Raw genomic sequence first — 17165 nt, forward strand, 5'->3', positions numbered from 1 at the left:
ATTGTGTTATACTGTAGTAATTAATTTGTTCAGTGTTTCATTTATATAACTTGCACGACTTTCTTGTAAATATTCTGGGCATATCCTTATTTTGAGAATACGTACATATGCACAGGAAGAAGTATTTTATTTAAACGATTTTTTATATTTTATTCTCTTTATTTGATAGTGACGTATAATTTTAACAATATTTTTCTATGGATTTTCCTAATTTGATAATTAGTAAAGGACCTAGGTCAATTAGTCCACTTTTAACACTTGAAAGTCATACTCAATCATCAAAAATTACGTACATAGGTGAGGTTTATCACCGACTAAAAAAATGATGAAATGTTTACGCGTTGATAAATCATTGCTTCCGAAACTCCACGTGACCCTGAAAGCAAACACGTGATTTTCGAAGATAACAATACTTAGCGATAAAAATTTTGCACAGATTTTCCAAAATAATAATTATCCGAAGATTGCATAAACGAAAGCAATATTAATCAGTTTATTTATTTACAAGGCACACCAACAACTTATTTACAAATACTTTCACATATATAAGTTTACAATTGTAATAAGTCCTGCTTATAATTACGACAAGGAAAGATGTACCGGTTTACTTGTCATAATAACCATAATAACCAAAAATAGAGATTTGGAACTTATAAGATGATCTTAAAATATTTTAGATCTGGGTCTAAGTTTGATATTGGTAATGTCATCTGTACTGGTATTTGTTTCCTCGTTGGTTGGTGTTTGTTGTATTAACTGCCTCGTTGGTCTAGCTGTCGCAAGTGCGGCTGCTGAGCACGAGGTCTCGAGTTCGATTCCCGAGTCGGGCCGAAATCGCTTTGTGGGTTTAAGAAGACTTTCACAAAGCAGCCCAGAGCCTGGAAGCTGGTGATTGATACACCCGTGCATCGGAGAGCACGTAAATGTCGGTCCTGCGCCTGATCTCTTTCCGGTCGTGTCGGATTACCGTCCCATCGGGCTATGAGAGTGAAGGAATAGTGAGTGCACCTGTGTCTGCGTAAATGCTCGTGCACTATAATATGTCCTGCGCAGCTGGCTGATCTCCTTAAATGAGAACAGCCGCCGTGGCCGAAATCGGCCGTGGACGCCATAGACTGGTATTTGTGCATGTGCATTAAACAATGACAATGTGTGAATGGAAATTCTTATCAATACACTATTTAAAAGAGCGTATAAACTATTTATGTGAGAAGTATTTAATCAAAATACAAGCGTGCATAAAGAATCGAAGCACTATGACAAAACATAATTAGTTGAAAAGTATCGTCACAGTCATTAACAAAACTACGTTTTATTTCTCTTATGTGCAAATTCATAATACAGTGTGAAAAATGTGAAACAAAGCCATGAAGAAAATGAATTTAACAAACTGAAAAATGTCAGATTTATTATTAAAAATTACACTATTTTCCGTGAAAATAAGAGTAAAGTTCATGATTCATCTGTAGGGAAGTTTTCAAAGGAAATTTTTTACGATCTTTATGAGAACACGCTAAGAAAATAACCAGATGACATATATGATACATTAAGTATAGTTTCTTTCGTGAGATCGTAAAATATAAATGGCGTAGAACATAAAAAAGAACTATAAAGTAATTTCAAATACAAAGCGCTATTTCAAACTGAAGGTGATTTACGTGACTATTTTTGTTTATGGTGTTGATGAAGATATCTGCTTTCAAGTTCAAACTCACGAGTGCATTTGCGGGCTGTTATTTGAATGGCAAGAAATTGACCTTATTTCAGAACAGAGAAGCTAGATTCTCTCATGGTTTAAATTTTTCTGCATTCCATCAAGATTTTAATAAATCTCAATTGAATATCAGGAAACATGCACAATTTGTCATATTTATTTTCAGTATCATTTCATTTACAATATTCTAAAGAACTTACAGCAAGTGTAGTCAACAATCAAAGTATCGTGCATTCAAAGAGTTTTTATATGAATACTAATGTGAATCGAAATGAACCATAACCTTCCTCAATACACAACACAAGTACACTACAATATAAACTTGTATGTGTATATAGAAGAACAATATATGGAACGAACAAAGATACAAAACTTTCCAACGCCTATTGAACTGTAATGGCTTGTTATATGATAATATTACATTTATTAACGCATTGTGAATATATAGTGCTCTGTAACCTAATAAATTACACAAATTGACTATTAGAGAAACAAAAGAAGATACGAATGGTAGAAGAAAGATTGCAATGTTTAAATTCTTTCTTTAATTATTGATTGAAAAAATCTTAGAAAAATTTTTTTGTTCAAACAATGAACGCGCTAATCTCAGGAACTACTGGTCCGATTTGAAAATTTCTTTCAGTGTTAGATAGCCCATTTATCGAGGAAGACTATAGGACTTTTTATCCCGGTACGGGAAGTAGTTCCCACGGGATGCGGGTGAAACCGCTGGCAGTAGCTAGTATGTACTAAAATTCGTAACACCGATGGATATTTATCAATTATCAAAGACATACTTTTATTCCCAATGTTTTCGTAAAACATCTAATCTTACCCTTTACCTAATGTTCTTGTTATGTGTACACAATGGTAATCAATGTTTTCTTTATCATTTTCAAAATACAATGTTATAGAGTTATCAACAGAATCATATTTTCTACGCATTTCCTTCATTGTTTCATTATTTTTATCGCTGTATTGTTTTTCTTTGTTTCAACATTTACATCGCGACGCACACTTTGTTTATAAATAAAGAGTGCGGCAGAATTTGAGGTCATTAACATCTGCCCAAGAATTTTAATATTATTAATTTGTAAAAATGTATAATTGAGAGTTCATTTATGTTATCGACACTTTTTCTAACGTTTTGTTTGAGCCTGAAGATAACATCCCGAATGAAGTTGCCGAATCAGAATTATACCTACAATGGATTCAAATGAAACACTCAAAATGTTATAGATTTTTATTGAGATGAGAGACAGAAATTCGACTAGACACAGAAAGCCAAAGTTACGCAAACTAGAGCAAGACTTTTTGAAAGAACGTGTTCATTTCAACGAGACCGCAACAAATGAGTTCAGTAATTAAAATAATAACTCTAGACAATTACACTACAACGGAATACAAACTAAAGTAAAAATATGTTTATAGACCAGAAACCGTTTATTCGTGTCTTTGGAAATGAGCAATTAGGGACCATCCCAGATATGAATCTAGTCGCGGTTTTAAGATTCGATCCAGCAATACCGGAGTAAGACAGGGTATCAGTGAAATATAAGCAATTATCTAGTTTTTATACAGCGTTCATTAAATAAATTGTATAGCAGTAAAGCAAGCAATCGCTTTGAACGATCGTGGGTAGACTGCAAGAGAGAGCAGACCAACTTTCCATTAACTCTCAATTATTATAAGTCCTAGCTAGGCCTGAGTTTTATAGCTAGATGTGGGATTCTTTCAAAAGAGTTTTCATGGTCCCGGGTTAGTTAAGGTTTTTTTTTAATATTAAACCCTAGAAGAAACGTAATAAATGGTTGTAGTGTTTTCGAATGTCATGAATTTTAATTCAATATGAATTTAATATTTTTTTTACGTATCAACTAGGTTAACGACTTTCCGTGGCTGTGTTTTGCCTGGTAAGAACACAGATTACTCAGCAAGTAGAGTTATTTCATGATTCCTATTTTCGAAGAATATGTCTAGGCTATTATTAAAATGTGCTAGAACAGTAGCTTTAATACATGAACAATTAACTAGAGAAGTAGGATGAAAAAGCTAAGTAACTACATACTAAATTGCAATTAAGAGTAATTAAACGCGGTTTTCGTTGTAACTTTATGCATTGCAGTTCAATTTAACTGTTCTAAATTATTTCTAATCTCAATCTCTTTTTGTGGTTGTAAAATCAAACTCATCACTTTTTCGTCATTCTGTTTTTATGTTATTTTCTTCCTTGACTCTTTACTAATATTTTTATAACAACTATTAGCCGAAAAAAAAGAATTAATTAAACTGAGAAAATAAAAATAGTACATACGCACATAAAAACTATAAGTAACAAAATTGACGCAAGCATTCTCAGCTTCATCTACTTACGAGCACAAAAAACAAATGTAACTCCAAATTAAGGAACATTTAAATTAAGTTTTTTGTACTATTTTCAGCTATGGGTAAATAAACTCCGAAAATAGGATCTCGCTTCGTGTCTGTATTGTCCTATGACCTTATGCTTGTTACTCAAAATACACGAAAACAATGGTACGTTTTTCCACGAGCTTGATTTTTTCTAACACAGTTCTAATTACTTAAATTAAATAACATAATAACTATTGTTTTAAATGATGATACTATAGGAGGTATGGGATTAAAAGAAATAATATACTAATTTGATATTGAAATATTTATTCTATACTTTAAATGGTACTTGGAAGCAATACGTCCGTCTAACAAGATCCCGTGACGCAGTGTGTGTAGAGTTAAATAAACAGTAGATTGTTCAGATAGAACAAAGAACAATGTTATCGAAAGTTAGGGGTATTAGTTTTTGCTTTATATAATCCAACACGCCCCCTCAAAAATTAATCCCTAACTTTTAGTCATTCGTTAGTTTACTATACAGTATCTAGTCTACAATTCAACATTACAAAGTGAATACCAACTTATAAATACGACGTAACATATTATACTTCCAAGTAAGGTCTGGGACAACTGTACAATAATGGTCCAACATTTGCTGCACAGGATCAGGGAAAACCCAGAAAAACCTGATCAGACCATTTCATAATGAAATTGTACTTAAATTAAAACTTATTCTATACCCAACCCTTTTCTCAGTCTTATAAAAGACACGACTGGTAAAGGTTTTGTCAACAAGTCTGCCAACTGGTTACCTGTGGAAATATAATTTAATTTTATTACATTTTTCTCAACTTGTTCTCTAGAGAAATGATATTTTATATCTATGTGTTTGGACCTTTTATGACTTGTTGGATTATTAGCTATGCTAATACATCCGTTATTATCTTCATATAAAATAATGGGCTTATTAATTTTTAAGTTTATGCTTTCTGCCAGAGACTTAAGCCATAATGCTTCTTTAACAGCTTCATATAAAGCCATATATTCGGATTCAGTAGACGAGACCGCTACTGATGTTTGTCTCTTTGTACACCATGTAATTGTATTTTGATCAAATAATTTAAACACATATCCAGTAGTGCTTTTCCTATCATTACAATCGTGGCCACCCCAATCTGAGTCGACATATCCACTTAGGATGTTATTGTAATTATTTCTTGTATATGTTAACTTCAAATCAATTGTGCCTTTGATATATCTTAAAACTCGCTTTAAGCATAACCACAATTCTTTATTGTTCTTATTTGTGTACCGACTTAAAATATTTACGCATGTACTTAAGTCCGGACGCGTACAAAGCATAATGTACATTAAACAACCGATCAGGTGACGGCATGGTGCGTCACACTTCTTATCAGCGTTAAGAGCTTCATAGTTTAATTTAAGCTCCATCGGTGTGTTTATAGGATTGCAATCACTCATATTAAATTTATTCAAAACGGTTTTAATGTAAGCACTTTGGTCTAAAGTAATTTTATCATGGTGTCTCTCTATTTTAATGCCCAAAAATAATTTGATATCGTGTAAGTCGGTCATTTCGAATTTAGTCATTAAATATGCTTTGAAATTATTCATTGTTTGCAAATCTGCACATGCTATAACCAAATCATCGACGTACAAGATTACGTAAATATTTTTAGAAATGTCTCCTTTACCTTTCATATATATACACCTATCTACTGGGGAGTTCTGAAAACCTATTTCTTTGAGACATTGTTCAAATGTTTCGTACCAACATCTAGCTGATTGTTTTAAGCCATAAAGAGCTTTGTTTAATTTGCATACGTAATTATCTTTACATTTTACACCTTCAGGAACTTTCATGTAGATTTCTTCCTTTAGTGTACCATTTAGAAATGCTGTTTTTACATCCATATGATGAATCAGTAAATTATATTGATTTGCGTAGCTAATTAAGAATCTAAAGCTTGCTATTCTAGCAACTGGTGCAAATGTTTCATTATAATCACTAAGATATTCTTGACTGAAACCTCTAGCGACAAGACGTGCCTTATATCTTGAAGGTTGACCTGAAACGTCATTTTTAATAGTGAATATCCATTTACAGTCTACAATATTTTTATTTGATGGTTTTGGTACTAATGTCCATGTATTATTTTTCTTAAGAGAATTGAGTTCTTCTCTGACTGCTTTTTCCCACTGATTCCTATCGTTCAGAGATTTAATTTCATTTAATGATTTTGGTATATTACTTGTGATGGATAACGCACTATAGACATCATAGTCATTTTCATTATATGATTTACGCGAACATGTTTTCAGTCTTTCACTTCTTCGTAAATTTAAAAATTCATCAGGTTTATCCTGATTTTTGTGTTTCAAACTACTCTCAGATTCATTTTCAGGTTCATTCGGTATTTCATGACTACCGATTTTTCGAATTTTACTTGTACTGCATTCATCAGATTGAGAGCTATCTGATTTAGGGCCAGAACTATGAGACTTATAAGACACTGATTTTGTTACGGAGTCATTATCAGTTTCGTCTTGGGAATATGTATTATTACTCCGTTCAGGTCGTAATGAAGGCCTAGATTCGATAAAATTAGTCTCATCAATTACAACGTCCCTTACAGTTTCATATTTTTCGAATTCTGTATTCCAAACTTTATAACCATTGGGTTCATAACCTACCAGTATTCCTTTCCACGACCTATTGTCAAATTTGTTTTTACTGGTTTTATTATGAACATATACAGTTGAACCGAAAACTCTGAGATTTTTAACGCTTGGTTTCCTATCATGCCACATCTCGTATGGTGTCTTTGATTGACTTAAAGCTTTCGTAGGCGTAATATTTATTAAATAAACTGCAGTTAAAACTGCATTTCCCCAAAAACGTTTTGATGCTTTAGTGCCATTTAACATAGCACGAGCTTTTTCTGTTATTGTGCGAACCATACGTTCTGCAACACCATTTAACTGTGGGGTCCTAGGAACTGTTAAATGATAGCTTATGCCTCTTTCTCTACAGTAGTTTTTCATTTCGGTGGATAAGTATTCACCACCGTTATCACTATAAAGATTTACTACTTTGAAATTGAATTTAGCCTCACTTTTAGCGACATAGTCTTTAAAAGCTGTAAACACTTCTGATTTGTAAGTTAACATATACACCACACAATAATGTGTGTATTCATCAACAAATAAAACAAAATAATTTCTGTTATCTATTGTTGGAGGTGTTATAGGACCACAAACATCTGAATGCACAATAAACAGAGGGCGTTTAATGTAACTTTTGTCTTTAACTTTATTAAAAGGCAGGCGAGTCTGCTTCCCATTTATGCATGCTTCACACAACTTATCATTTGGAGTTACGGTATTTATTTCATCTAAGTCATCAATCATATTATGACATTTTAACTGCAGGAATTTAGTTTTACTTATATGTCCTAGGCGTTGATGCCATAATTCATATTTATTTTCATTAACATAACATGCTTGGGAAGCGGATTCCCCTTTTATTACTGGTATTTTAAACTCTAGAACTATAAGATTATTCAATGTCTTACCTTTCATGATGATTTTACCTTCCTTTGTAATTTGTGTGCCTTTGTCATCAAATATTATGGTGAATCCTGCTTGCTGCATCTTTGATACCGATATTAAATTATATGGTACTTCGGCACAGAACAATACATTTGTAAGTATTCCTTGCACTTCTGTTTGACTGATAAGATTTATGTTTCCCCTTTTAGTTGCTGAAATAAATGTATTGTTTTTAGCTACTGAAATTTTTAAAGGAGGATTTAAACATTCAAACGATGTGAAGAGATCATCTCTATTTGTGATGTGATCAGACGCTCCTGAATCTAATAGGAATTTAATTGTCGAGTGGTCTTTTTCATAATGGTATGCGCTTGTCATGAACGCAAATCCTGAAAAAGAAGAATTCGAGGTCGTTCCCTCTTGCAGGGCAATAGTTTGGACTTGTCTTGTCCTTTCTGGGGCATTGTTTTGTATATTTGTCTGTCTTTTGAAATAGAAACAATCCTGTTTCTTGTGTCCTTTGCGTCCACAGTAATGACATTTCACAAATTTTTGTTTGTTTGTTTTCTTGAATGTTGTATTCTTCAAATAGTTTTGTTTTGTGCGATTGTATCTGTTTTTATTATATTTTTCTTCAACATGGAGTATCTTTAAACTGGTATCACGACTCTCGTTTTTTAATTTTACTTCGTGATCTAATAGTCTAGTTTTTACAAAACCGAGAGTGATATTTTCTTCAGATAGTGTCTCAATTGCAGTGATAACGCCATCATATGTATTCGGGAGAGTAAGTAATAAATGAGCTACTTTGTCCGTTTCCTCTAATTTAGCTCCAGCAGCTGATAATTCTGTCAGCAGATCGTCAAATGTTGAGAAGTGTTTGATCAAGGGTATATCGGCTTTTAATTTTAATCCCAATAATTGTTTTCTCAGCGCTAATTGAGTTGCTACACTTTTCCTTTCATAGATCGCGTCAAAATGTTTAAAAACTGCTTGAGCAGTCCCATTTTCATTAATATAATTAAGATATGAGTCCGCCAAATATTCGACTATAATACTTTTGGCTGCCTTATTATTCTTTTCCCACTCAGCGGATCGCGTTCCAGGAATTTCTTCGTCAATAACACTGAGCAAGTTTAACTCTGAAAGCAGTGTACGAATTCTAAATTTCCATACACTGTACTTTTCTCCATTAAAAGGCTTAATGTTTCTTTTCACTTTTTCCATTGTCACAACTTTATTTTTATTTACAACTATGCACTTTACTGTCACTACGCACTACTGAATGTTCTCACTACTAAATGTCCTTTTTCGCACTGGGCCCATAACCTATAGGAGGTATGGGATTAAAAGAAATAATATACTAATTTGATATTGAAATATTTATTCTATACCTTAAATGGTACTTGGAAGCAATACGTCCGTCTAACAAGATCCCGTGACGCAGTGTGTGTAGAGTTAAATAAACAGTAGATTGTTCAGATAGAACAAAGAACAATGTTATCGAAAGTTAGGGGTATTAGTTTTTGCTTTATATAATCCAACAGATACCATAAGATCATAATAATATAACACTTGATTTCAATGAAGGTAACATTTTTTATTCTATTATAATTAGCCCTTTTTCAACCGACTTCAAAAAAAGGAGGAGGTTCTCAATCGGCTGTATTTTTTTTTTTATGTTTGTTACTCGATTTCTCAAAGACCCCTGGACCGATTTCAAAAATTCTTTTTATATTTGAAAGGATATGCTTGTCATTTGGTCCCATAACCATCAGGTCAGGATCTGATGATGGAAACCCTGAGAAATCGAGAGCAACTTTCGAAAATTGTAGGCATGCTTAGGTTAAAAACTTGACAATGAGGTGTACGTCTGATAATACTATGCAACAGTGGAGGTTTGGAGCTGACCTGATGATGGAGACGAGAGAAGGTCGAGGGAACTCGACAACTGAATATGTAAACTACCTTGTGTTTGGGGTTATATTATTCGTATTGATAAGAACTTTCCAATAATCTAATGCGGATAGTGACAACTATACTTGTCACTGAAAAGCCAAAAATAAAAAAATAAAACCGACTCCCAAAACCCCGAAAAGCAAAAAAAAAACTATTCTTAGGTGCATCGCCCTAGAAGTCGGTGGCGAAATAAACATATAATCATCGACTAGACACCGAATTCTAGGCCGATGCACCTAAGAATAGTTTTTTTTTTTGCTTTTCAGTGTTTTTGTGTTAATTAAAAATGTTATTTTAATACGCAAGACCATATAAAAAATATTTTGTCTGTTTAGGATAATTCAATGATATTAAAAGTTCATGTTGCCGAGTACACACGACGACAACATTAAAGTACGTATGACGAGTGGCAGGGAAGAACGGAAGCGGAAGACATGTTGCGTCCCCAAATAAAACTGGGAACAGGGAGAAGAAGTTGCCGAGTACACACCTGGACGTGAAGAACCAGTAGAGAATAGCCGTGAAGATGGCGAGCTCGGCGGCGCCGCTGGCCACCCTGACGTGCTCCACCATCGTCCACACGCTTATCATCGTATCCATCTCGCTGCTGTTGTTCACCGACACTACATCACCGACCGTCCAGTTCCACAACGCACTTACTTCCACTATCTTGGACGAAATCTTCACTAATTTATATTACTCAATTTATAAATTCCACTAAAGGCTTCAGATTAACGCAACTAATCTTTGTCGAGTTCTATAAATATAATTAATTAAATAATCGACTTCAATTTCCGTGCAGAGGCAATACGTGTTGCCTCTGTGAAAGTCGGAATTGTATTGACAGTGCCCATGGACAGATGCTACAAAGTGCACTTCGCTGACCCATGTCCGTTGATTCGCCCGAAGCATTTGCGACGTGATAGATACCGAACGCAATAGCTCGCGGTGCGATACCGATATGAAAACAGTAATTAATAACGACCTAATTGCTCGGTGATACACTAATGAACTGTGAACGGGCAAAGTTACCGCGTGAAGGAGATCACGACTGATATGGATGGCAAATTTCGCGGTGGCAACGAGTAGGGAGGGAGTAGTACTTAAAGGACAATGAAGGGGGACATATTGAGTGGGGATTGGACCAATACAAATGTGATTCAACTCTAGTGCTAGATAATATTTAAATGCGTGATGATGTTAGATTAGGTGTTATCAAAAATGAGATTCCAGAACAAACGGCCAATATTAATGACTGATTAGAAATAATGCAAGTAATGAAAGGACAAGAAATTCTACTGGTGATAACAATCTTCCTCATTTAAATTAAAAGATTGAAGGTGTGTCGTACATGATAATAAAGTTATAATAAATTTGTAGGTTAGGGTCGTGACTTTACGATAAAAAAGTTCAGGTGCTATTAAATATTCCTTCAAAATTCATGCGTGGAAGATAATGTACATCGAATGTTCATCGTGTGATGCGTGATAAGTTAATCAAGTGTCAAATAGTCAAACTACTGAATAGCGAATTTATGACCATAAAAATCTGTTTTATGAGCTGTTTCAATTTGCATGTTATTTTCGTGAAATTTCGTAAGATACATTCAGATTGCGAGACTATTTAGCGCGTAGAATTTGTACTAGAATCTAGTACGACATTGGTGAATTTATTTCGCAGCTAAACTTGGATTCTAAGTACTTAATGCAACCGATTAATATGCAGAAATTTTCTATTAGGTGATTCACACCAACGTCCGATATTTGTAGTGGCTAAAGTATTGTATGCATACTTGATTAGTTTAATTTTAAAGTCTAGGAAATTCGTATTTTAGGAAGCATCTTCTTGGCAAACGCTAGGCATTTTGTCTTTAGTTTTGTTTTTGTCTTTAATGAATGATTCAATTTAGTATCAGCAGCTAATCATCTTTTGCACATTGGCAGTCCTCTGTGTGCTCTGAAGCGATAAGCGCAAATTATTTCTCAGTTATTGTGAACTTTAATCTAACCTCACCTAACACGCTACTGTAGCATGAGACACACCCATTGGTAGCTTGAGTTTTGTTTTCTTCAGCCTCTTTATTAAGATGGCGTCATTTATGCAAAAGTTGCAATAATAGATATGTAGATAATAACATGAATTGATACGTCGACGATTTATTGTCTAGAGCTGAGGAAACGGTTAACAAAATAATATTATTTAAATAAGTAATGTCTACTTATCAACGAATGCGATCCAGATTATAAAGTTGACTTTTCGGTTCTGCGAGGCGAATACTTAGTGCTTGCACAATGGAATGATTCAGACCAGTCATTGTACGCAAATTACAATTTGTACAGAACGGCTTCTGATTTGACGCAATCATACTTTATGGGTCAAATGCAAGTTCCTAATCATCTATAAATCATGACAATTTGGAAACTTAAAAAATACTCTTTTGCAACTTATCAAGGAAAATTGTTGGGATGTTTTCGCATTTTGCGAAACACTAAAATTTCCAAAAAGATTTAATGAGTCCGCAATGACATCGTTATGAGAACCCAAAATACTTGACTGTATCTAACAAGGTCGAAACTAGTTTTCCTTTGCTATCAAGCAAGATATCACTTTTATAATAAATGAACAAAAAGTGTTCTGAAAAGATAACTTATCAGACAGTACATAGACAGATACAAAGTCACACATGGTGAATTATTTGCGGTTCCAAGTTTATATGCAAGAAGTCATCAGCTGTAAAAATTCTTGCTTAAAATACATGACTGGAATGTGGATGAACAAAGTAAGGGCACACGGAGATTTATTTTGATTAAAAAAAACCGAGCTGCAGCACAAAGATGTCTTTAAGTATCATAAGGATCCAAAATTGCATAGAGTTTGACACTTTAACCTTTAAAACGCATCTGCAGACAATAAAGAAGTTGTTTTACTTATTCAATCAGGTTTATATGTTATCCGTCCACACGACGAACATTCTCAGAACTAGAATTTATAAACACTGGGCACAGGAATTCCATCTTTCAACCTTTCTTTATCCTATACAAGAGCATATTCTCATTATTCAGCATTAGAAACATGATTAATTTCCTCATTGCGTTCCATTTTATTATTAGTATGTAGTACGGTTAAAATTTCACACACCGCACCAACACTGCGGTCATGTAATGAATGCATAAATAATTGTTGATCAAGAAAGCGAAAATTCTACGGAAGCGGTCGCACTAATTGGAATGAAAATAATTCATACATGGTGTTTTCACGGACATTATTGAGCATTGAAGTAAATGAGTCACTTTTCTTTCATGTTATATTTGACCATCTAAAGTTAATGGGGTTTTGGATAAGAGAGAAGAGTGATAGCCGACTAATGTAAGGAGAAACCATCGCTAATCGAAGTGAAAGAGAAGAAGTATCAGTACAACTTTATACAGAAGCACTAGGAATTTAGTTTCCACAAAATAATAGAAAAGAGCTAAGTATGTTGATGTAAAAAGAAATTGTAACCATTTCATACTTCAGTAAACAAAGCGCATGGACGATATAACCGCTCGAATTCTATGCATCTTTATGAATGAGGTAAAACGAAGCAATCAGGTCGAAACTAATGTATGAGTATCATGCGGTCTGGTTGCTATTATCATTCAGTTCTCAAATAACCATTTCCAGCAAGCATTGGACAGGTAGCTCGGTATATTATCGTTTACAATACCAACTAGCTGACTGAAGGGGTGTCATTTAACGATTCCAAATAACAGCTCCGACGTTGGCACAGAAAGTGAAATCGACATGCAAGCATGAATGCCCGCGAATACTAGTGTTGTGAAAAACTGCATAGATTGTTTTCTATGCAAAAATTACTTCTGGATACATTACCGAATATTTTTCCTCAAAAAATATAACGTTACGCTTTGGAATGTAAGAAGATTAAGGTGAGAATTTTAATGATTTTGCAGCACTGCTTCTACTTGTAACGAATGGATAAAAGAATGCGAATTTTTATATAACACAATCGTGATCGTACATTCGAAGGTTCGCGGACGCGTTACGTGTAGTCGCGCGCACGGACAACGCAATACTGAGGCCAAGCAAGACGCCGCGTGCGCTCGTCACGGATCGCAACCGTCCTATTACAGTAGTAACAGTGATTGAGTTAAGGCGCAAAAGAAATGGGAGACTGCTCTCGGATCCAACCTTCGTCTGTTTCAAAGTGATAGACATAAAAATCTGTAAAATTTAATTCATGAAAACATAATTAAAAATGATCATAATGTTGCTAAAAAATAACTACGGGGAACGGAATGGAATACGAATATAAGTCAATGCTACGAATGAGAAAAAATGTGATTCATAATATAATATTAAGACAAGTTATACCGATGGACTTTAAACGTAAAATATATTAACCCGTGGTTCTTCATGTCCCACCTAAATCGTCAAACCGTAACTAAAAATTAGTAATAGAATAAAAAAAAATGTTAAATCGCAACTAAAACATACGCAAAACTATAGAAAACCTTTATTAAAAAAACTTGAGATCATAATTAAAACATTATTTAACCAGACAGCGAGCTCATTATAATTCATCTTAGCGACAAAAAATATATAACCTTTGATACACTATTATCACTAGTAACAGTCAAAACAGAAAATCATACGATTCGCGAATAGGTGACAAATTATCTTGTGATTGATTATTTTAACTAATCGAATGTTTTCCGTATCACCGGAAGACTAATGGGGGTGCTCAAAGATATTTATCAAAGTAATGTGTAATAGTGTTTACAAGTAAAGGCCTAATTTCAAAAGAACGGAAAAAATGGCTACATATATTACTCACACCGATAGGATAATAGATTTAATTTTTTATTACTTATGAGGGGTTCATTGCAAATTTTGTCATGCAAATGGAAATAAGCTCCTTCTTTACCTACCAAAGAGAAAAATGATGCTTGTGATAAGTTATGTGATTTTTGTAACCAGGCATATGAACCAACCAGCTAAAGCAACCGAAGAGACTAGAATTCGTAGAGGTAGAATTGCTGCTGAATTTGTTTTAGCGTTTAATAGGATTGCAAAAACAGAAGCCAACACATCAATTCATACAGTACAATATTTACATATTAAATCAGTTCCTATTCTATTTCCATGAAACGTTCAGGGAGTAAATGGTGTAAAAAATGCGAACACTCGAATGTTTATATTGGGATTAGAAAACATCTGCGTGGGTAATAATGAGAATACTAACACCGGTCTAGTTATTCAAACGGAAACATTACAATCTGCTGCAATTACTCGTATATTGAATGTTACTGTTTTGCCATGTGTTGCTGAAGAGCTTAAATCTAAAAGAAAATGGAACATAGAAATCTGAGAAGTCCATCCGTCTGTCACCAGGCTGTATCTCATGAACCGTGATAGTTAGAGTGTTGAAATTTTCACAGATGATGTATTTCTGTTGCCGCTATAACAACAAATGAAAACTAGAATAGAATAAATATTTTAGGGGGCTCCCATACAACAAACGTGATTTTTTAGCTAATTTTTGTTCTGGTACGGAACGCATCGTGCGAGAGTACGACTCGCACTTGGCCGATTTTTGTAAGCCTATTGGGGCTGATTACTTTCAAATAAATACTGGACAACGAAGAAGACTATTTGAAATACAAGTTTTAGGATTATCATCAAAATTCTCAAAGGTGTTATAGTTGTTAATGAAACAACTTAGACGGCATTTAACGATGACTTTATATTCCTTTTATCGACCCTCATATGCGGGTGTTCTTTATAGAACACAGACGTCTGGATAAAGGAGCAATCAGACGACATAATCCATAACAATTTGACTCACCGACCCAATTTTAAGAGTTGTACAATTTTGTACGACAAGCTTCAAGTAGTTTAGCTCATTGTGAAAGGTATTTAAAGCAGTGGATGGCAGTAGGCTGATAATTGGGATGATGTATCAATAATGTATGTAGAATGATAAGACTTTTGATATTTTTTTCATTGATGAATGACACGCTATCGAACACCATCTCACTTGTTGGTGAGCGAGCGACGATATGGTCATAGATAGAGCAATATAAAGTTTAATATTTAGAATAACTAAATTCTGTTTCTGTAATACAATAGTAGGTATGTTGCAAGACACAATAAAGATAGAAAAAAACCTGCCTTGTTTTATCATTGCAAATACTACGCAGTTTTATTTAGATAATTTACCTACTAATTATAAACTAGCAATCATTGTGAATTTGTTCCCATGTATGTTATTTGTTATTCTAAAGTCCGTGACATTCCGGTTATTATAATTATCTATTTTAAAGATTAAGGCAGCTTACTTCATAATGCGAAAATCCATCCTTTTCACTGTGATTATAATAAATGATTTATGATTGATTATTATTTTCGTGTACAATAATAATTTTTAACCGACTTCCCAAAAAGGAGGAGGTTATCAATTCGGCCGGTATGTTTTTTTTTTTTTTTTTTTTTTCTATGTATGTACATCGATTACTCCGAGGTTTATGGACCGATTTACGTGATTCTTTTTTGTTCGACTCGGAATAGCTGCCAGTTGGTCCCATAGTCATCAGGTCAGGATCTGATGATGGAAACCCTGAGAAATCGAGGGCAACCTTCGAAAGTTGTAGGCATACATAGGGTAAAAACTTGATACTCAGGTGTACGCCTAAAAGCACTATTCAACAGTGAAGATTTGGAGCTGATCTGATGATGGAAACCAGAGAGGGTCGAGGGAACTCGACAACTGAATATGTAAACTACCTCGTGTTTGGGCTTAAATTATTTGTATTGACAAGACCTTTGCAACAGTGAAGGTTTGAAGCTGACCTGATGATGGAGACCAGAGAAAGTCGAGGGAACTCGACAACTGAATATGTAAAATACCTCGTATTTGGACTTATATTCTTTGTATTGACGAGAACTTCCCACTTGTATGGATAGTGACAACTATACGTATCACTGAAAAGCTTTAAATAAAAAACTTTTTTACAAAAAAATTAAACCGACTTCCCAAAACACTAAAAAGCAAAAAAAAACTATTTTTAGGTGCATCGGCCTAGAAGTCGGTGGCAAAATTAACTTAGTAACATCCATTAGACACCGAATTCTAGGCCGATGCACCTAAAAATAGTTTTTTTTTGCTTTTTAGTGTTTTTACAATAACATTGACAGGCAACGTGCCTGTGAGGTTTTGTAAGGTCATTGGCACCGAGAATCAAACAAACAATAACTTTTGTTTGGATGAAGGCAACTTATCCAATTAACAAACATTGATAATTCCTTGAACACTGACACCAGTTTAAATTCTGTAAGGATCAAAGAAGACTAAATGACACAAATCGTTCGTTCACGAAATGTTCTATTTATTATCAAGAATGCAACCATTACCAAGCCCAATAAGGAATCAGCCTTTCCTTTTACCGGCATTACGAAAGAAATAATCATAATTGCGAGTAAACTCTTGGTTATTGTCACTACCGAGGTTTATTATAAGTGAATAACCTCAGAATGAAGGTCACGCGACAATCTTATTCTATGACTA

General features: G+C 34.1%; 1 protein-coding gene and 1 long non-coding RNA gene across 3 annotated transcripts in view; both read right to left on the reverse strand.

Annotated features, from left to right (window-relative positions):
• Positions 1 to 17165, reverse strand: part of LOC124642124 (glycerol-3-phosphate acyltransferase 1, mitochondrial) — a 65859-nt gene that overhangs the window by 32349 nt on the left and 16345 nt on the right. The window contains exons 1-2 of one of the 2 annotated variants that reach the window (XM_047180439.1): positions 13472 to 13674; positions 10092 to 10358 (exon numbers count right to left, since the gene is read on the reverse strand). The exons of the other annotated variant lie outside the window; for it this stretch is intronic. Of the exons in view, the coding sequence (XP_047036395.1) occupies positions 10092 to 10201 (110 nt within the window). The 5' untranslated portion in view covers positions 10202 to 10358; positions 13472 to 13674. Of the gene's footprint in view, positions 1 to 10091; positions 10359 to 13471; positions 13675 to 17165 lie in introns of those variants that run through there. 2 annotated transcript variants of the gene reach the window in all.
• LOC124642125 lies at positions 4825 to 8230 on the reverse strand. The gene is made up of 2 exons (XR_006985738.1): positions 7666 to 8230; positions 4825 to 4881 (listed from the first exon to the last, which is right to left on the reverse strand). It is a non-coding gene; the product is annotated as an uncharacterized LOC124642125 (long non-coding RNA).

This window comes from Helicoverpa zea, chromosome 23 (assembly GCF_022581195.2).
Source record: "Helicoverpa zea isolate HzStark_Cry1AcR chromosome 23, ilHelZeax1.1, whole genome shotgun sequence".
NCBI lineage: Eukaryota > Metazoa > Arthropoda > Insecta > Lepidoptera > Noctuidae > Helicoverpa > Helicoverpa zea.